At 37.9% G+C, this 22,949-nt stretch overlaps 1 protein-coding gene across 1 annotated transcript in view; it reads left to right on the plus strand.

The window, feature by feature from the left end:
* LOC117299189 (adhesion G protein-coupled receptor F4-like) overlaps positions 1-22,949 on the plus strand; it is a 39,565-nt gene continuing 16,616 nt past the window's right edge. Inside the window, exons 1-16 of the mRNA XM_033782652.1 lie at positions 1-179; positions 9,084-9,132; positions 10,619-10,714; positions 11,138-11,382; positions 12,482-12,617; positions 13,665-13,892; positions 14,610-14,657; positions 16,067-16,114; positions 16,931-16,975; positions 17,525-17,569; positions 17,771-17,815; positions 18,365-18,406; positions 19,588-19,644; positions 19,898-20,017; positions 20,831-20,859; positions 22,342-22,533. Coding sequence (XP_033638543.1) covers positions 126-179; positions 9,084-9,132; positions 10,619-10,714; positions 11,138-11,382; positions 12,482-12,617; positions 13,665-13,892; positions 14,610-14,657; positions 16,067-16,114; positions 16,931-16,975; positions 17,525-17,569; positions 17,771-17,815; positions 18,365-18,406; positions 19,588-19,644; positions 19,898-20,017; positions 20,831-20,859; positions 22,342-22,533 — 1,479 coding nt within the window. The 5' untranslated portion in view covers positions 1-125. The remainder of the gene's footprint in view (positions 180-9,083; positions 9,133-10,618; positions 10,715-11,137; positions 11,383-12,481; positions 12,618-13,664; positions 13,893-14,609; positions 14,658-16,066; positions 16,115-16,930; positions 16,976-17,524; positions 17,570-17,770; positions 17,816-18,364; positions 18,407-19,587; positions 19,645-19,897; positions 20,018-20,830; positions 20,860-22,341; positions 22,534-22,949) is intronic.

A 22,949-nucleotide genomic window follows, 5' to 3' on the forward strand; every position in this document is an offset into this window, starting at 1 on the left:
CGTGAAGCTTTAGCTTTGGTAACTGTGGTAGGAGAACTCTGGCCTTTTTGTTACCAGTTTAAACACGGCATCCTGCCTCAGTTGGTGATCCTCTTGCGATATCTTAATGGTGTAGTTCATTCGAGATGAACACCATGCGTTTTCAATGGAGGAACAGCTGGATTTGTCCAGTCTTACTGGTGAGTTTTTTTGCGTTTGCTTGGAATGTCTTCATTTTATTTTCGATTTTTTGAGCATTTTTTGTATTCGTATCGGCGGTACCTTTCGTAAGGTTTATGAACATCGTGTAATAAAATGTGGGAAAAATAATTAGTTTGACGTTTCGACCTTTAACAGAATCTTTCTCAAAGGTTTTCATTTAAACATTAAGATAGACTCTGCTAGGGTAGAAACGTCATGGCAATAACTGGTTTTTTTTTTAATATACCATTATGTCTTTTTTTGTTGGTAAGAAAACCTATCTTAGTTATGTAGTACAATTTTCTCGTACTATTGTCGTACGATGTCTGGTTTAGTTCTCAAAGAACTTGCTGTAAAAGCCGGTTTGCATAGTCACAATATGGGAACAATATTTTTTTACCGCTAAATTTAGAGTTGTATTTCCACACTTTCAAGCTCTGTACCCGATTGTTTTTCGGGGAATCTCAAGTACGCCTGTGTGTTAATTCGGTCGAAAATTGACTGCGAATATTGACTTTTCCAAGGACTTTCCTCGCTCAATAGACGCATCCACATTATAGCAATCCATCTCATTTATCTTTAAAATTTTAACAACGTTTTTTTTTTTTCGACACCCCCCCCCCCCTACATTTCACTTTCATGAATTCGTTTTCTGGTGATTCTGTCTCTTTTGTTCAAACAAAATATTCATTCTATTTTACTTTGAGCAGTGTGAATTATAGCATTTAAATTACACTTGAGGCGCGCTGATTAATTTAGCAGAGTAGGTCAAACATTGAGATTTCTGCGAAAAATTGCAGCGAATCTGAAAACTGTTTGCGTAGATTGTTAAATTGAACGGTTGTCTGTTCTTAATCAAATACTGCTTACACATTAAAAGGAATGTACGCCTTTTGGTTTTTACGAACCGTTCGATTGTTTTAATCTTTAATCAATGTAGCCCGTAATTTCAAACTAACCCGTGAACATTTTATTTCTCATATTCAAATTTGTTGGGGATAGAAACTTGTATCTTTTTTCATAACCACATTACTTCGAAGACTGGAAATGATTCTCAAAATGCTTTATGCTATCGAAAGCTGCTCTACTTTTAACCAAGTAGTTTTGAATGCAGTTAATTTTAACAGGGTTTACCAAACGTATACATTCCCCGTAAGTGAAATTGCACGTTCTGTTTGATGTGCTTTCAATTTGGCGTGCGAAGAAGAATAAAGTTACTTTTAAATTGGCTGTTTATTTTCCAAAGAATGACCGCGAAAATCTATTAAATCGGATAGATATATCGCCCGATCAGGGAGGGAAAAGAAAGGCTATTTTATAAATCATATTTATTCACACACTAATTCAGAATTTTAGTACCATAAAAATGTCGAGCAAAAACATCGTGTTGTTATATATATATTTTTGAAAGTCACTACAACACACATTACAAATGATGGATGGACTTATTTGTCATTAATTTGAGTTATATTTCATTTTTATTGCTGTATGCGTAAACTGTGTCTGATATGTTGAATAAACGTTATCTACAAATAAATTGCGCCCTGTATAACGATTGTACGGTAACAATAAGAATAGTAACAATGTGTAATAGGGACCAGTATAACAGGGACATACGAAACGAGTAGGGTAGACGTCCTTAGCTTTCGATCCAAATCGGACCTTCGTTGGAAGCATAAACAAATACAAAACAAAAACAATATCAAATTGTAGAAAAAAACGGGAGCAAAGGGTTAAGGGAAGGAAGAAAAACCGGGAAAATTATAGCCAAATCAAAGGTATAGTTTGCAATCAAAGAGGTGGCTAAGATTCTTAGAACCAATATAAACAATTAAAAGCGGATGAACCTTCCTCACTAACGAATCAGTTGGCTTTGGTTGATCGAGAGACGGTCCTTCTTACCAATGTTAAAGGCAAAGTATACACTAGGTTTTGGAACCGGACGAATGTACGTTCAAAATTTCTTTAAAAAAGTGGTAGTATTTTTAGGATGTTGCCGACAATCTGGAGAGGTTGTGTCTATGGAGAAAGAATAATCCGTAATTACAATACACAATTTGAAGAATACAAAAAAAAAACGTCTGTGATATTGTAACGTGTTTTTATTTTTATCTTGACTAAAACACATTCCTTTGAAGGGAATTGTTTCTCAAAATGGTCATTAAAAAATACAATTTTACCCATTAATCATCTTAGTTTATAGAAGTAACTCAAGCATATAACTCAAGCATATGCTAGTATACTATGAGCTTTAGAAGTGGGAAATGGTAAATAGATCTTGCATAATATTGCCAAGTGACCGAAATCATCATTTGTGCTATTATTATGGTCGGAGTGACAATTAAGCGTAATAATCACAAAATTAAACACGCAATACAAAATAAAATACTCTATTTCATTATTTTCGCTCCATGTTCGAAACTAAACTGAGATTTTAAAGTGATATTGATGTTGTCCATTGTTGCAGGAATCATCGTTCTTTTTAGCTGGTCTGCACAACTTAAACGTTTTATTCTTGATAAGCATTAGACCTAGAGTTTGAAAATTAACAGAGAATAATTATTTTAGGCCGAGACCTGATTTCTGTGCATTTCTTTTAATAGATAGAAAATTGATCGTGCATAGGGGGGGGGGGCTAATATTGCCAAGTGACCGAAATCCTCATTATATAAGTGCTATATGGAGTGACAATCAAGCATAAGAATCGCAATTATTAATATAGTTATTTATACAAAACCTATTTCAGATCCAAATCATTATTTTCATTCCATATTTTGTCTTCTATGCAATACTATCTGGATGGCATTCCGCCGGGCGGTTTAGCATATGCAGTCATGTCCGCCCGGACGCTGCTGCATGATGCAATTGTGTCCGCCCGGACACATTTGCATATGCAGTTGTGTCCGCCCCTGTGCAAAACCGTCCTTACAGTAAATTAAACGCCCTTGGTCGACGGAACACGTTCGCCATTTCTGTTACAGGCTAAGTGCATGTCATGAATGACATGGGAAATGTTCGGCCGTTGGGTATTCGCTGCAATCATAAAATACGTGAATATTCATGTTGCCAGTGCATGCGCTCGCTTACGCGCGCACATACGTGTACAGTCATGTACAAGTCCGCCGGACGGTTTATGCATAGCCCCGGACCCAATTGCATATGCAAAAGTGTCCGGAGCGGACAGTATTGCATGGCGGACACCGGCCATGGTCATGCCAAATTGCGCAGCTAGGGTATGCACACTCGAGTATTGACTATTGTTTCTATTTTAAAGAAGGGCAAACAAGTCTATATACTGAGAAGCAGAAAATGGGGTCGGTCGAAAGTGGGAACAGAAAACATAGCGGAACGCACTTGTGAATTTTATTCGACATACCAAAAATGCGCAAGATGTCACACAGCAGTAAACAAAAGTACAGTGTAGGCCTATTCAAGGTAGAATTGAGTTTTGTAAACAAAAACAAAACGAAAACATTAGATGAAAAAAACAAAGTTAGCTGATGATTAGACAAAAATAACATGAAAACTAACAATAGTGGCATTTAGTTTCATCGATTCTAACATCACATCTCTTTTCAAGTACATTTTCAAGTCAATCTACAACTTATTATGTTTTATCATGAATAACAAACAAAAGGCTAAGTATAGCGCACAATTTGTTAAGCTGTTTTTGATGTTCAGTTTTCAAGACAGTTACCGGAAACTATAATGATGATGTTGATGAGCCCATAATTATAGAGGAGACAGAGTATTGATCCATGGAGGGTATAGATTACTAAACCGGTTTTATCGCAGTTGAACGTTAGAAAGGTTGTCATTAATCCTTCATTTCATTTCATTTCATTTATTAATTTCACAGGCAAAAATTCAAGCACAGACAATAAGAACAGAAGAAAACAAAAACAAGAACATACAATACAATAACAAAAAAAGCAGCACCCCTGAAGGATTTTAAAAAAGTAAACTAAATTACTATCGAGTTAATCTCCTGATGCCACAATTTACGAAGAGACAAAAAGGGACATTACAGATGGACATTTTTAAAACATGGCATACAGTATAAAAATATAGAACTATACAAGCAGTTAAAACTATAAAAGCACTAATGGGCATTAAAAATACAAAATCCTTAAAGGAACATTACAGAACTTTGGGTTTTTTTTGCTAACAAAACAGTTGCTGGCAATGTAAGCACTACATGTAACCGACCATATACATATACTGACAAACCTGTAGAAGTATATTTAAGAGATCGATCGGCAGTCTTTGTCGAGAGAATGTTTTTTTATATTAAACACAAAAAAAAAATATTGGGAAACAAAAACGATTACACATTTTTCATGACATCGATTAAAAAACAAAATGAATGAAACCCTCATTGAGCGATAAACTCCAAACGAGAATTTCAAGGGATGTTAGTCCATCATCATCAGTAGACCGTGTAGCCTAAGCTTTTAATGTCAATTTGTGATCTTAGACGGTTTTTGTTCTTACTTAATATGATATGTTCCTTTGAAGCCATTATGAAATGCTTTACTTTTTGAGAAAACATTAAAACAATATCAATTCTCGATAGCGAAAATTACAAATTTACTTTGAACACGTCATGACACGGCGAAACGTGCGGAAACAAGGGTGGGTTTTCCCGTTATTTTCTCCCGACTCCGATGACCGATTGAGCCTAAATTTTCACAGGTTTGTTTTTTTATATAGAAGTTGTGATACACGAAGTGTGGGCCTTGGACAATACTGTTTACCGAAAGTATATAATGGCTTTAACTGAGAGATTCGCACTCGTAACTACGGGACCAATTTGATGGACCTTCAAGTCTCGCGCCTTCAAACATTGTTAGGACCACTTGGGCCCATGTACATTGATTTAAAATGTAAAGGAAACAAACCCGCACTATAAAGGGAAGGTCACGTTTTAGAAGGTGGTGTTTAAATAACACTAATTTCTACACAATTATTGGCGTTATAGTTAACACCTTATGATGTCAATTGTAATTCCCTCTTCGGTATCTGTGACAACATCCATGGTGCCAATTATAACACTCCAGTTTGTGCAGTGTAATGAGATCCATAAGAGAAAATATACTCAGGGTCGAAACGTCAGGCCATTAACTACGTTTTCGCATTATAGGTTGGTAAGCAGTTTGCAACAGCTAATTGCATTTTCTCAAGCGACTACACGCTATAAAGATTAACACTATTAACCATCGCCTCGTTACACGCGCGAATTCGCCATTGAACATGTTGTGACATAAGAATTTAAGGTTATTATACAGGACTGGTAAAGACAAAACACACCGCTATTTAATTTGAGTTTAAAAGCTTAACAACATTTTAAAATGTTTGGGGGGTTTTCTGTGAGATGTTTCCCTCTGAAATTAAGTCATTTAAGTTGTTATGCTAACATTTAATTTCAATCGTTATTAGTGTCCAGTGCATTTAATTGTTAGATTATGTTGATATTCACCTGAGAAAATTACACCACTGACTTGCTCTCACGTTCCAAGGGAACGAAAACAACGCACGGCAAACTTGGCATCAGTGGTAGGTGGCATGACGGCGCGCAAGTGTGGACTCCACTGGCATGGTCGCTGGGCAACGCTTTCCGAAGGTCTGCTCAAATTCGATGCGCGGTCAAATTGCTTGAAACCGGCTTTTTTTTTCTGAGTGTAAAAGTTGTTTACCTGTTGTATTTTTTCATCTCATTATATCATACTCTTATGATCCTGCTTACTGACAGAAAAAGCTTTTAGCCCCTCGATGTCACCGGGAAGCGTTCAGAGGAGGGGGCTCATGATCAGTGTTAAAAACACGACACCATTGGTAATCACTCAAAATAATTGTGCTAGGAAAACTTACTTGGTAAAGAGCAATGGAGACTGATTGTAAAAACACATTGAGAGAACGGCTTCCTCTGAATTCAAAATTATACACGACTTTATTACTTTTTTCCCCGTCTCAATCAGTTGTTTACGTTGAGGTACCTGAATACAATAATGTTAAAATTGATTGTTTAATTAAACTGTTTATTGTAGAGCCGAAGTCGCTTAATTGGCGTTAGTTTGCTACATATCGTGCGCTGTGGAAGCTTGTTACTAGGGGGAAATTATTCCATATTTTGTGGAACATGCAGATTCATAAGTCATTTGTGGTTAATATTTTGTCAAATTTTGAAAACAACACTGCACTTCATGTGTATATAGGGGTCGTGAGGTGGTGTGCCTCTTTAAAGTAGAAAGAAAAGTGCCCTAAAAATCATCTACCCAAGAAACGATACTGAGTTAATCATTATTTAACTTGTTAAAGGCTTCAATAAATGGTTAGCAATGGTGCGATACATGATTGATTGTTCAAAGAATGCAATCCTTATAGGTTGTCAAGATTGATGATCAATGTTAGGAGGTAGTTCTTGCCAATATATACAAAATCCTGTGAATTTAACACCCGGCTCGGTAAACTTTGTTTGAAAATGAATGTGGGTGTTCGATGCAAATGTGTCCGCCATGCAATACTGTCCGCTCCGGACACTTTTGCATATATGCAATCGTGTCCGGGGCTATGCAAAAACCGCCGACGGACATGTATAATGACACTGTACTGTTCATGTATGTGCGCGTGTAAGCGAGCATGCATGCACTGAACCTACATACATTATGCAGCATCGATATTTTGGGATTATGTTGTGTGTCAAATTTTGGGCAAACCAAATGCCTTATTCCGCTTAAAGCCAGTGGACACTTTCGGTAATCAGTATTGTTCAAGGCCCACACTTCGTGTAATCTAACTTTGTGTATCCAAACATAAATGCATAAAATATTGTCAATTTTTTTTTTCCTTTTTGCTGTGCCCGAATTTCCCCGCTGTTTCCCCAAATTTGAGAGGGCAGTTTCCATTCAGCATCCCCTGCCCCTGGGTCGTGAGTCCGTGACAAAACAATGCTCCTTTGCATGCAACACTCGATCACCACTCGTAATGAGTAATTAAGTTTTAGAAATTTAGCACACCTGGTCAAATAAGATCATTCACATTTTATTGAATTTGCAAAGATCAATCAATCTTCACAAGAGCCCAGAAATGGTCAAGGGATCGTTTTCATCAGTTTAGGTAGCAGAAATTCACAATAAAGGCAGTGGACACTATTGGTAATTACTCAAAATAATTATTAGCGTAATGAGGGAGAGGTTGATAGTATAAAACATTGTGAGAAACGGCTCCCTCTGAAGTGACGTAGTTTTCGAGAAAGAAGTAATTTTCCACGAATTTGATTTCGAGACCTCAAGTTTAGAAATTGAGGTCTCGAAATCAGCCATCTAAACGCACACAACTTCGTGTGACAAGGGTGTTTTTTCTTTCATTAATATCTCGCAACTTCGACGACCAATGTATAACTTTTGTATCAAATTTTGTATTGTTTACCCTTTTTATTGTAAATTGTTGCAATTCAGCATGTGACTGCTTATGACATTTTTTAATACACCATTCTATATATATATATATAATTAAGTTCAAATTTTCACAGGTTTGTTTTTTTATGCATATGATAAGATACACTAACTGAGAAGACTGATCTTTGTCAATTACCAATAGTGTCCTCTGCCTTTAAGAATGGAGAAAATGTATAAGTTTGTGCGTCTAAATGAAAGAATAATGAGAAGAACGATACCAATGTGAACGAAAACAAAACTGAATGGGATGGTAGCTTAAAAGAAACCCTGTAGTTTGAATGAATTAGGGAAACTCATTTATTTTGTCGCTAAAATTGACGTGAACCCCCCCCCCCCCAATAAAGCAACAGGTTGTACAGATGTACCACCAGCCAGTGCAACTAATCCCATACACACCCTTCACTCTTACGGATCAACACACACATTTGCTCATTCTGATATAATTATAAACGCCCTTTTCTCGTTCTCGGGTTTCGTCAGTAATGATAATAATAGCGAGCTCTTATATAAAGTAACACCGAAAACCCAGAACTCAGAATTTAATGAAGCGGCAGTAACTCACGTCATGTTTTTAGCGAAGTTGACGCCCTCTTTTATGAGTAGATGGTTCGTGTGGAGGGGAGGCTGAATGGCACCTGTAACGCGAAGTAATGAAAACCACGATCCATCAATGGCCTGTAAATTTTGTTTATATAACTTCATATTGAATTTGCAAAAACAACCTAAAAACGCATTAAAGGCACTGTACACCTTAGTAATTGCGTTGAGGTTCATAATCAAAGTCTTCGTGTTAAATGTTTGAGTGAGAAATAAGAGAGGGAGTCGTTTCTCACAATGTTTTATACTGTCAACAGCTCTCCATTAGACGTTACTAAGTTTTTATGCTAAATTTGGAGAAATTACCATTATTCTCCAATCCTGTTAGAGTGACATACTGTGGACAGATCTATACAAGTATACTCGAAACAGCTATTTGTTTTACATGCAAATTAAAACCTGCATATTCATGAACATTTTGTGATGTAATTTCAGGAGAGTCCGGACGAGTAGATGTAACAAGAGTGTTATTTCCCTCTCTCTTGTTGTTTTGGTTGTCTAAACTAATGGTTAAATTAATGTTTTAAATTTGAAGTAGAATTTTTTGTTTCATGGTGCTTTGAAAATGAATGAGTTTGTGCGTCAGTAAAAATGAGCAAAACTATTTTACAATAGTAGCAAGGTGTTATAGCACACTCAGTGAACATCACAACATAGATCGCCATCAATAATTAAAAACTGCAAATTAAACCTGAAATTAGCGTAGACGTTGAACACCCCCCCCCCCCAACGTTTCTGGATGCCCCCCCCCCCTCGCGCGTAATTAATTGAAATTCGATGACCATGACTTTCGGTTGAACCCTTTGCCCTAATAATTGACAACGTGTTAACTTTTTATTTTTCTCATAGGTTCTACTCTTTGCGACATATTCATCGATGGCTAACGATTTTCGGGAAAGTAAGTGTCTAACGTTTTAGTTTGATTTTCAACAAAACTCAGGCCTACATACAAGTAACTGCTCGTGGAAATACTCAATTACTGATCTCCAAAATAAAATAGCGATGACAATCAAGGGTTTCTTACAAAAAGGCTTAAAATACTGATGACGAAAAATAAAGATTAGGTATTTATAATACGTGTAATCATGTAAAGAAGACGAACTTTGTTATTTTAAGGCCCATGTCACATGTCGCCCATGTCACACCTGACAACCAGGGCCCAATTTCATAGAGCTGCTAAGCACAACAAAAATTGCTTAGCATGAAATTTCTGACTCGATAAAAACAGGATTACCAACCAAATCTTCACACGGTTTTCAGGATGAGCAAACAACAGCTGAATACCAGTAACAAGCAATATGCAACAAATGGAAATTTGGTTGGTAATCCTGTTTTTATCAAGGAAGAAATTTCATGCTAAGCAAATTTTTGTGCTTAGGAGCTCTATGAAATTGGGTCCAGTTCCAGGCAATCTCAAAGAAGAAAAGCCATTCCACTTAAATGTTCACACATTTTCTTCCAAAAATGACTATGTGCTTCTAAAGTGGTCCTGTGTTGCATGCACTGCAGTTGATGATGCCTCCAAGTTGCCTGTAAATACTGAAAGTGGGTTTTTACTCGTGTAAGGCCGAAACGGTGCCCACACAACATTTTGAGACATTTTGCACGCCATACTTGTACAATACCAACTTGACAGAAACTGCCGCCCCCAATATAATACGAACCGAACAGAAAAACGCGTGCAGGTTATGTATACCCACCACTCGATCAGCAGATTATGAACTGTTTCTACCGAAAGCATCTTGTTCTAAGTAAGGTGGGTCAGAAAGTACAAATGAATCATTTAGTTTCTGTATCTGAGCAATTGTTCATTTTTCGGATTTGTGAGTTCGACCCAGTAACTGGGGCGGAAACTTATATGTTATACCCGCCGTTATACCCTCCATTTTCCGAAGTTTTGTCATTATTATCGGTCGCGGTGGAAGTACGACCGATAATAACAAAATGTCGAAAAAAGGAGTCGAAAAAGTTTCCGGGTGGCGCCACGACTTTTTCTTTTGATATGAAATAATATTGTATTGGCCTATCTAATTCACTTCAATTAACGACATATCCATAAATGAGTGAAAAAGTGATGGCGCCATACGTGGAGAGGGACACATCCCTTCATCTTTTAATTTAGAAATATAAGGGCAGGTGTGATCTTCTGATTTTTGAAAAGTTTCCGTTTGCCACCGTTTTCATTCGTTATGAAATAACTAAAATAGTATCTAATTAAACTCCAAATACACTGATATTCCTTTTGGTGAAAATATAAGTGGAAAAGTGGTGGCAGCAGGATACTGAAAGTTTTCCACTTGGGGATGAATTGACACAGAATGACCATAGACAACAAATCAACAAGGTGTTTCCCTTTGACTAATTAACAGTCTATTTAATTGCAGTGGAAGAACTCTACAATAATTCCCTGGCCCGCTGGGATTTTGAGCACGGCGCCACTATCGCACCAGACATACTGGGGGGGTTCTGCCAGATTCAGGGTAAAAAGTCTCTTTTTCAAAAAGTGTTGATTAAAACCTTGCCATGAAATTAATAATGAGCCTCTGCTCCCATAGCTGGTTATCTACAAAGGTAAACTTGATTGTACTAGAACCATCCAAAGCAAACATTGTTTCCATTCTGAAAATATCTCCAAGGCCAGTCTGCATGATTTTTGGAGTTTATTTGCCAGCCACAATTTTGAATTTTTCGGCATTCCAACATTATTAGTAGAATGCCAATTTGAACCATTTGTGTAGTCTAGCTTTGATAAAAGTTGTTTATTTTGCTTACTTTTTTATTTGGAAAGGGGGAAGTCGGCGGGGGGGGGGGGGGCCTTGATTCACCTTTGTACATTGACTAGTTTGACCATTGACCAATCAGACTTTGGACTGACCACTGCATTATTTCTGAACTCTCAAAAGGTATTCACGGCGAGGGCAGCATTGCGGCCATATTGAAGCAAGAGGCCGGTGACCGCTCTAAATCACCTAAGATTACTCTGAGTGCATACGGTTCGTCCAACTGCCCAACAGACCCACTGGCCTGTGAGGATGGCTTTACTGTGGCCTTTTGGCTGAGCCTCAAGAATTCCACCAGGTCTGAAGTGGAAGATGATTCTAACTGCATGTTACTGAGCCTCAATGACACATCAAGTGATGGCTTTCAGGTAATAGTGGTTGTAGGGTGGAGGGGGGGGGGGGTGGGGGCAACCCTCAAGGGACAAAGAGAATGCTATTTTGGGTAGGAAGGAGTGGGTGGAGATGAAAGGGCAAGCTTGGGAGGGGAGAAAAGGAAAACAAAGCTTTGTTGAACAAGATTTTTCAAAGAAAATATTTTTGGATGTTGAATTTAGAAAACCTGACTAGAGTGGGACTTGAACCTGAGACCTGTAGGTCATTAGTACTCTGTGATGTCACACTTTATATTATACCTATGTAAGACGATGTGCACCCACACACCTAAGCTTGTATACGCCTGCAACCGTGGACCTCCTATTGTCTCTCTTTTGTTTATACTCCTTTTGGCAAAAGCTCTTATCAGGTTTTTAACACGTTTTCCACATGTGGACTCTATAGGCCGGGTCACACAGGACTTGATAACGAGAACGAAAACGAGAACGTTAAAAATGCACGCCCTCTATTGGTTGAATGAGCGTGGGCGTATTCTGGGTGGAGCAATTCAATCAATAGAATGCGTTCTCTTTGTGTCGTTATCATTATCGTTTTTGTTATCGCTGCATTGTGACTCGTCCTTATTGTCCTCTTTTGTTATAGGTCCCGGTTTGAATGTGTAATTACCTACTCACACACACGCCCATCATAAAGGGGGGTATACCTAATTGTTTGCCCTAAAAACTTACTTACAATAGCACTGCAGCTGTTGATGTTTAACATTTTGGGAAGTATGTGGTTTTGGAGACAGTGATTAAAAAACATTTTAATCTGAGAAACATTTGTGCGTACAATATTTCTCAGATTGTGTATTCCATTTACCGATTACTCTTCCTGTGTGGATGGACATAACCGCACCAGATTTTTTGCAATATCTCATCACAAAATTGTCACAGGATAGCTTATTGTAATAATCTACATTTATGAATGATTTTTAAAAAGTCAAACGGTAACGGTAAAAAAAAAGAGGAATACTTTGGGTTTATGCGATTCTCATGCACTAAAATGTTATATTTTCTATTTTTCTAACAATTCTATAAGATCTATAACAAATTTAATCTCTTGTCTCTCTCATGCTTGATGTATGCTTTTTAGGTTATGTTCAATGCTGCCAACAACGCAGTGTCTTTCCATGCTGTTGGAAGAAGGATGCAATCGTTAGAGGCCTATAATGCTACTCACACATGGATGTGGAACCATCTTGGAATGACATGGGACAATCAAACTTCAAGTAAGATATCTTTTTTGAAAAAACGATCAAGTACCTTTAAAGTAAACATTACTTCAAGGCACTGGACACTATTGGTAATGGAGAGCTGTTAATAGTATAAAACATTGTTAGAAACGGCTCCCTCTGAAGTAACGTAGTTTTTGAGAAAGAAGTAATTTCTCACTTAAAGATTTTGATTGATTTGGAGACCTCAAGCATCTGAAAGCACACAACTTGTGTGAAAAGGGTGTTTTTTCTTCCATTGTTCTCTCACAACTTCGACGACCAATTGAGTTCAAATTTACACAGATTTGTTATTTTATGTTGAGATACACCAAGTGAGAAGACTGGTCTTCGACAATTACCAAAGGTGGCCAGTGCCTTATAACAAATATTGATATAACTCACACATAGATCCTTGTCATTTGATTAGTTGAATATGTATCTTGTGCTATCCTTATTTAGGCATGTGTTCATTGCCGTGATGAAACCTTTGTATATTGAAATTCAGCATAAAAAAAAACAATCGATCCTGCTCAATCCTCTAAATGACCATGTCAAAAACCTGTTAGAAATACCTAGATGGTAATTTCTTTTTAGAAAACAACAATCCTCTAAATGACCATGTCAAAAACCTGCTAGAAATACCTAGATGGTAAATTCTTTTTAGAAAACAACAAAAACATGTTTCTTATGCTTTGTCATAATTTTTGACTTTAGAATTTGGCTTAGTATTTAAACAGCAACAATCGGTGGTAGTTTGTGGGCTCTTCAAACGCTATTTTCTGGAGTTTGGCAGTACTTCAAACAAAGTTTTTATCTGGAAAGATACTGGTATTGAATGTCCTTAGAATTTTATAACTTGTTTGGCCTGTTAGTTTTACTGTTTATATATAAACAATTATAGAATTATAAAATAAGTTTAGTCTTAGATAGATGGCGCTTTATAAGTTTTAATTATTATTATTATTATTATTATTATTATTAAAAAAAACACAAAGACACATTCCCTTAAGTGGCTACATCAGAGTCATTTTGACAATCGTTGAGTTCCCCATATCCATACAGCTCTGACGATGTACGTCAACGGGGAGCCGTCAGAGAGTGTATCCATGGCAGACATTCCTACCGTTATACCGGGGGAACCACTGGCTTCTGAGGGCTGTGAATACACAGCTTTTGATAACATCGCTATATGGACTAGGCCTCTGAGTGAAGATGACATGATGATACTACGCCTCGATCGATTCAACGAGACTGAAATGATGACCACAACACAACAGGAAACCACACTTGGTTAGTATACAGCTTCGCGACTGGTGGCTCTTTAATAGTAATGCACAACATTTAGTAGGTGCTTTAAAATTAAAATGTTCATATAAATTGCTTTCCAAACCTCTTTGTGGACATTCAATTGTAGTTTTAACAAAATTCACAATTTTCTTCAAACTTTCAATTGGTTGCTTTATTCCACCAAATCCATCACTCCATGAATATTATTAGTGTAACACAGTGACAAAATCTGTTTGTTTTTTTTGAATTTTTTGTTTTTCCATAGTATTCCAACCTTGATTGGCAAAACCTTGGGCTGACAGTTGCAATAGATGGATTGCGCGTAGCGCCACCGACCGCCATATTCACCAATAAGCAATGGAAAATTGCTTGCGTGTACGTGCTACTTACAACTCAAAGCCCTTCATGCGAGCACGTTTAATCAAAGATGGAGGTTAATGATATCATGTGCAATCCATCTATAGAAAGGTCTATTGACCCAATTCACCCGACGTCATCATCAGAATAATCTTATATGCACCATAGGGCCTACTGGTGGCGATGTCACTGTGCGTTATTCAGTGAAGTGTGCATTTTAGGCGACGCGGCAGTTACATATAAAGCTATTGCCCACCAAAATAGTGAGCATGGCACAGTCGCCGTGTGTGACGTACCAAGGGGTCGATATTCATCTATTCATATCTTACTCTTTTTTTTTTACAATGTTTGAAATCAATACAGAGGAGACAACACCTGATCCTACGACTGAGGCTCAAACCACTCCTATGGGTAAGGTTTTTTTCATTTTTTTTCATTTTCGTTCTGTTTAATTTGTTTGATTTTGTTTTTCTTCATTGGAATGCGCTAACTATGGCATGCTTCTGACTGAGCATGTTCATTTCATTAATCTGTTTGAAGCTTGAACTTGAAGCATTTTTTCTTCCTTTAGGCTCCCTACTGCTTTTTTATCAATCTTGGAATGACTATAGCCTGACGAAGCACAAAACTATAACTGAACTCAATCTGTTTTCGATACCTTTATACTACTCATTGAACCACCCTCATAAAGCTTCATTCCTCTCCACTTGGATGCAGCCCCAACCCCCAACTCAATCTCCAAAGCAAAAAATGGGTGCGTTCGATTAGCTTGTCTAAGTCGACCCCGGTCTGCCCCCGGTACGTTCGAGTAGCTTTGACGTCATTCCAGGGGCTCACCTGAGTCAGCCCCCAGTGCCCTGCTCGTGGAACGAATCACTTGGGGCTGGCCAGAGGTAAATGACATCACCCAAGAGGGCAAGTGTGATCGTTCGATTAGCTCTTGTCGGGAGCTCGCCCCGACTAGCACCGCGGGGTCGACCCGGGGAAGCTAATCGAGCCATTGAAGGTAGAATTAGAATCTCCATGATCGAACTCACCCTATACAATGGGCTGCAGTCGTAGTAGTATCCATTAATGGATGTTAAATTTCCATCTGGTGTAAAGAACATTGTTTCTGCATAAAAACTGACTTAGTAATGAGCAATGGAGAGATGTTGTGAGAAACATTGTGAGAAACAGCTCCCTCTGAAGTAACATAGTTTTTGAGAAAGAGGTAATTTCTCACTCAAATATTGAAAGACTCCAGGCCTTAAGCCTTTTATTAGGTTTTTGTATAAAGCACAGAACTTAGTGCAACAAGAGTGTTTTTTTCTTTCATCATTCTCTTGCAACTTGATGACAAATTGAGCCACAACTTTCACTGATTTGTTATTTACTGCATACATGTTGGGATACACCAAGTGAAAATACTGGTCTTTGGCAATTAGCAAAGGTGTCTAGTGTTTAAGCACTGTATACTCTTCTGATTCCGGTGTGGTGAAAAACCCAAACCACAGTCATCTCCTTAGTTGGGGTTCTAATTTTAAGAACTTGTATTTCTAGAGCAGATGTCTTACCTCTAGATCATCAAGATTGTCGGATAGCCAAATGCAGTTGAATTCTATATTTTAGCAGCGGGTACTGCAACAATTTAAAAGGGAATGGGTTTGAATCCCACCCGAGTAATATGCCTTTAGGTTTTTTAAACACACATCAGAGTACGGGTAAAACCAAATAATTTTGTTTTGTTTAAGATTAACTGCTAAGCCACAACATATGTTTATCCCTCCCACTTCTTTGCGAACCCTGCTGCAAACTATCCGATCTTACTCTTAAAACAGAGACAACAGCATCTTCCACAACGGCTGCATTGACCTCTACCGCTGAGAGTGAGTTTTATTCAATAATTTTATTTTACAGTTTGTTTCAGTTTATGTTTTTTTCCGGTCATGGATTTTCTCTGAAATGCTTCATGCAATGAGCCCTCAATCTGTTCTCAATACCTTTATACTACTCTTTGAATTCGCCCCCTCCCCCTCGGAAAAATCATTGCTCCCCCGTTGTATGCAGACCCCACCCAAAAAAAACCAAAAAAAACACACACACACCACATTTTCCATATCAAACACCCGTTTCAGACAGGCGTGCCAGAGTCGCGCCAAACCAAGTAGATTAGGAGCGACTCTAGGTCGAACCAAATTACATTTTGTTTCAGACAGGTGAACTTCACGTAATATTTACAGTGGCTTGGCTCATGACAAGATCGACGTCTGAAACCAAGGCACTCCAGAGTCGATCTCTCGACTTCTAGCGCGTCCAGTCGCTCCTAGCTTTTAAGATGTCAGAACTTTTCATGCAATTCAGAATTTGGTTCGGCGCGACTCAAATGGGTGTAACATATTTTGTCATTGATTCATCATGTCGGTATTAAGGCTGATGTCCAGTCTGTTCTGGGTTGGCCTGCTTTCTCCCTATGGCTCTCCTCCACTTGGCCCTGCCCATCGTGTCCCTTGCAGCGACTCTAAGCAGTTGCATGTCATTTGACATGGAGCTGATTGAGCTGCAGTAACACCAACAGTATTCATGGTTCAGATTAAGCAGCCAAGCCTAGATATTTATTGATCCTCCCCTCCTCTCACCTTCCAAGCGCTTTAGTTTTCTTTGCAAACCTAGCTTCCAACTATCTGATCTTACTCCCAAAACAGAGACGACAGCATCTCCCACAACGCCTCAATCTTCTACCACTGAGAGTGAGTTTTATATTGTTCTATAATTTTGTTTGAAAATTTGTTTCATTTTATAATTTTATAATTTTTCGGTCATGAGTACTCTGAAATGCTTCATCCTCCATGGCCATTTTGTTGATCTTTTAATGAAAAACTTACAAATCACAAAACTAACACATGTTTTCAAAACCAGAATCAAAATGAGAAACACTTCCTTAGTCCTGACAACATACATTTAACTGTTTATAATTGAAAAATAGTTGCATTAATTAAGACATAAATGAAGATTTATGTCATCTGTCTTTTCGGGTTATTATTATACTTCATTACTCAAAATAGGTATTTTTCAGACTCAAAGCCAAAACGTTGATCTGATATAATAATATAATCTGATTTGATATAATCTGTTCTGTTTAAGATATTAAACGTTGAAGTATCTGTATTACTTATCAATTGAAAAACACAAGACCCTCTGACTTGTCTGGTCATAATTTTACTAATCCCTAGTGTGTGAAATGCTTGGCTTCATTTTTTTTACAAACTCTGCTTCCAACATCTGATCTATCAAAACAGAGACAACAGCATCTCCCACAACGGCTCAATATTCTATCACTGAGAGTGAGTTATCTTTATTCTTTAAATAAAAAAACGAAAAGTAACATTAATTCATTCATTAATTTGTTTTTATTGGTCACATTGATATCAAACAACATGAAATCTTCATCCAGCAGTGTGCACAATTATTAAGAATAAACATTTTAAAAATACATACAAGATATTAATTTTTTTTAAATCTATCCAATATTACTTTCAAAACAGAGGCAACAACAGCTCACACAATGACCGAATCTCCTTCCACTGAGAGTGAGTTTTCTTTATTCTTGATATTTCTTTGTCATATATGCTTGAAAGTAATTTTCCCTTAGATGCAAAGTAATCAAGGTCAATATACTTAAATAAAGACTTTTAAAATGCTTGTACAAGTACAGTCATAAATACCTCAGACAGTTTCGCTATTCCTATTGGTGGAGAGCACATCACGTGAGGGTGTTTAAATGGTTGATAACAACCAGCTGAAGCTGTTTATAACCAGTTGTTTTCGGGTACTGTATGCTAGTCTTGATGCACAACGTTTCTCGTTACGAGCGATGCGGGCACTGTTGGTAAGTTGGCAGCGCTGTGTTTGAAAGTAGAATGCAAAAATATTCTAAATAAAATTTAACAAAAATACGTACCAGGTCAAGACATTAAAAATACTTGTAAATACACGTTTAAAAATTTCAACATCTCAAAGAATTGAAAAATGTGTGCCAAAAGCATCAAATTACACCCCCCCCCCCCAACATTAAATTTCATTTTTTGTTTTGTTTTTTCGAAATAATATACTTATATCCAATATTACTCTCAAAACAGAGACAACCACATCTCACCCAACAACTGGAACTTCTACCATGAGTGAGTTTTCCATAAGTATTTCTGTATTTCATTTCGTTTAGGATTTTTGTTTTTTAAGTATGCCTTTGCTCTGGAATCCTCCTTGAGCATATTAAATCATCCCATGAATAAGTTTGAACCGTAAAAGCATTTTTGTTCGTTATTTATGTTTCTGTAGATATCTTGTCAATCTGTAAATGAATCAACTGATAAAACACCAAAATTTAACACTGAACTCAATCTGTTCTAAATTCGTTTTTTACAACTCACAACACAAAAATGCATTAGAATTCACTGGTAGGCCTACTATCTCTACCCATCATCAAAGCAATGGGAGCCTTGGGGCATGTGCCCCCTCCACACCTACCCCAACAACAATGTTCCAGTGCTCCTAGGTGCCTCCCCCCAACACAAAAATCCAGATACATCTAGAAAAAGAGGAGAGAGAAAAGGGGAAAGGAAATTGGCCTCTACTCTAAGGCAGTGACCCCCTTCCCCAAATCTCATTGAAAAAAATCATGTATACACTGCTTAGTGCACCAATGGGTCTAGTTTATTGCTCATTGGTGCACCCCTTGGAAAAATTGGGCCTTCCCCTATTGGATACTCCCTCCCACCCTCAGTCTTTCCTCAAGCAAACTATAGAAAATAGTTTTGACTGCTGTTGAGCTGGGAATTCCCAATAAAGATTAGCTGTTAAAGCCATTATACACTTTCGGTACAGAAAACAAAAAAGTTCACAGATTTACAGATAATTTACAGGGTTTACAGAAGGTAATGGTGAAATACTTCTCTTGAAATATTGTTCCATGAAATGCTTTACTTTTTTAGAAAACATTAAATAATATCAATTCTCGATAGCGAGAATTACGGATTTATTTTAAACACATGTCATGACACGGCGAAACGCACGAAAACAAGAGTGGGTTTTCCCGTTATTTTCTCCCGACTCCGATGACCGATTGAGCCTAAATTTTCACAGGTTTGTTATTTTATATATAAGTTGTGATACACGAAGTGTGGGACTTTGACAATACTGTTTACCGAAAGTATATAATGGCTTTAAGTCATCAGAAGTTTACCCCCACCCTAGCCTTGTATAGGGCTATATTCCTCTGTGCTGGCCGCCAGGGCTACCCCACCCCGACTTAAAAGAAACAAAACCTATTTCCATCTATCCATCCTGACTCTCTCACACACAGAGCAAACAACAGTTCCCACAACTGGGTCAACTTTTGAAGGGACTTCTACTACTACTAGTGAGTTTATTAACGTATATAAACATAATTTATGATTATTTTGCATGCTAACTCTTGAATGCTTCTCGCATCATGGAGCATGTTCATGGAATTCATTTATTTGATCCATATTTTTGAACCTTGAAGCATTTCATTTCCCTTTTGCCATGAAGCCTTTTTCATACTGTTATTTTGACCGCCATCAAAATAACGCTGAACTAATTCAACTATGCATGCCTTTCCACTCCTTGCATGTTACGATGAATAACTCTAGAGCTAACCACCACAGCTGCAGCCACAACGGCTGAATCCTCATCTACGCAACATTTGCCGACAACCTTGGCAGGAGAAACTACTCCTAAAACATATGAAACAGTTAAGCCTTCAACGTCAGGTATGAAAACAGAAGAGATGACAGACAAACTAACAGAAATGCCAACCACAAAGACACACAGTACAACTGAGAAGCCTACCACCAAACTTCTTACAACCCCGCCTACCACCAAACTTCTTACAACCCCGCCTACTACCAGCACGACAACGGCAAAGACCAGCACACAGAGTAAAACTACTCTAAAGACAACGAGTAAAACTACTTTAATGACTACAAGTGAAACTACAATGGAGTCTACAACAAGCACATCAGGTTCCAATTTCATGACTCTGCTTACTGCAGAATTTTGTGCTTACGGCATCCTTAAAGCACATAATAGTATGGGCTGTAAGCGTAGAATTCCTTGCTAAGCAGAGCCATGAAGTTGGGCCCTTGTGAGATTTAGCAAAGAACAGTGGCCTTGTTTATAGCTTACATTGGAACAACACAGTCTAACGACCCACCTCGCCTTATGCCATTGCCCTAAAAATCTCAACTGCGCCATTTTGGGAGTCAATGTCCCTGTGTGCTTTACACAGTGTAGTGCGCATGTTCATTGATGCTTACCATAATTTTGAGTGCAATTTGACTCTCATTATAGTAAATTTGTCAGTACAACCATGTATTAAATATCTTTTGAGGGAGTGTCTCTGAAAAGAGACGGATTGGTCTCGATGTTTCAAACAGTTGACCCTATACTCTGTTTCGAACAGACTTTGCCTTTTCTTTCTGTAGACGAGCAGAGTATACTGTTCGAAGCGTCGAGACCAAACCGGCTCTTTTTCAAAGCCAATAAAATAATGAGGAGTCTTGATTGTGTCTTTGTTTTCACAGATTTCACTCTAGAAGATGCTGTCAATAAGGTAGGAGCAAAATAATCTGCTTAGCCTGAATGTTGCTTTGACTTTGAGAAAGTATTTTGATACTCTAATAAGACTGGGCAAGTCTCATGAACTTAATTGTCCCAAATAACTTCCGAATCAGACAGGCGCTCAAGAGTCGCGCCAAACCAAATAGATTAGGAGTGACTTGGGGGGGTCGACCCAATTTGAATTTTGTTTCAGACAGGCGAACTTAACATAACATTTACATTAGGTTTGGCTCATGACAAGATCGACGTCTAAAACTGAATTGCAACAATTTACAATAAAAAGGGTAAACAATACAAAATTTGATAAAAAAAAGTTAAAATTTGACATTAGAAATTTCCTGATAAAAGAAAAAAAAAGGACATAACCAGTTTGGAAATGAAAAAAACTACTTGATGACAAAGTTGCTCACTTGATGACCAAGGTGCTCACAAGTAGTTCCGACCGACTGCAACAGTCAATCTTTCGACTTCTAGCGCGCCCAGTTGCTCCTAACTGTTTCAGACGTTTAACTGATCATGTACTTAATTCAGAATTTTGTTCGGCGCGACTCTGGAGCGCCTGTCTGAAACGGGTGTAGGGTTGTTAAAGAGTTTATGAGTTATGAGTTCACATCACTTACACTGGTGTCATGGGTGGGGGGTGTGTATTTTTTCCTGATTTCAGGATTTTCTCAAAAACCTGCAAAATCTTCTTGACCCAAATATTTGTGAAAGAAGTAAAAACAGTTTCACACTAGGGACAATGGAGTAGTCCAAATTATGTGTCCAAACCTGTAGTGTATTTTTGGTGATGCACTAAGTCTGCAAACCACCTGAACAATTGTATCGTCTGTGAGGTTCCCAGGTTTAAAATATTAAGAGGGAAAGAACCAGGGGTCGATTTCACAAAGAGTTGGGACTAGTCCGAACTGTAGGACTAGTCCTAGGAGATATTAAAAACGTATGGCTAGTCTTAAGTTAGGACGAGTTACTCATTCTAACTAGAGATAAGACTAGTGTTAACTCTTTGTGAAATCCACCCCTGGTCTGCAAGCCATTTATCAGGAATATTCTTCAAATCTCATTTCCTGCTCCCCCCCTTGTTATATTCTTTTGTCAACCCTTTCAACAGAACAGTCCTAGTTGCACTAAGGCCATATCCGAACTGGTGGCTACAGCTAATTAAGGCTATGATTGTTGGGATATACAGTCTGAACTTCAATGCATGGTGATGCGGCTATCTAGCCGTAGCCGTCGCCATTTTAAAAATGGCTAAAGGCCGAGTCACACTGCAGCGATAACGAAAACGGTAACGGTAACGACGCAAAGAAAACACTTTCTATTGGTTGAATTGCTCCGCACAGAATTCATCCACGCTCATTCAACCAATCGAGGGCATGCATTGTTAACATTCTCAATTCGTTCTCATTATCGAGGCCTGTGTGACCGGGCCTTTTCTGCGCCTCTGTAATCCATACCTTTACATTATAAACAGGTGGAGGGAGCAAACAGTACCAGGGAAGTCATTGAGAGTCTGCAGTTTGTGGGTACGCACCTGACTGGATATGGTAACCCTTCCGATGAAATGATTCAGAAGGACAGGAAGAATATACAGAGCATTCTGGACGCCATGCCACCAAAAATGGAAACGTTTAGGGATTCATCTGAGATAGAGACGGTGTTGGAGGTAAATAAGTTTATCCTGCAGTGTGTTAGGCAGTGGTCACTATTGGTAATTACTCAAAATAATTGTTAGCATAAAACCTTAATTGGTAACAAGTAATGAAGAGCTGTTGATAGTATAAAACATTGTGAGAAATGGCTCCCTTTGAAGTGACGTAGTTTGCAAGAAAGAAGTAGATTTTAAGACCTCAGATTTAGAATTTGAGGTCTCGATATCAAGCATCTGAACGCTAGCACACAACTGCGTGTGACAAGGGTGTTTTTTTCTTTCATTATTATCTCGCAACTTCAACGACCAATTGAGCTCAAATTTTCACAGGTTTGCTATTGTATGCATATGCAGATACAGTTTTCTTGAATAAGCTTCAATTCAGAGAAAATATTTCACAGAAACAAATGGTTCTAATATGAACCTCATAA

The sequence above is a fragment of the Asterias rubens genome, chromosome 1 (genome assembly GCF_902459465.1).
Source record: "Asterias rubens chromosome 1, eAstRub1.3, whole genome shotgun sequence".
Taxonomy (NCBI): domain Eukaryota; kingdom Metazoa; phylum Echinodermata; class Asteroidea; order Forcipulatida; family Asteriidae; genus Asterias; species Asterias rubens.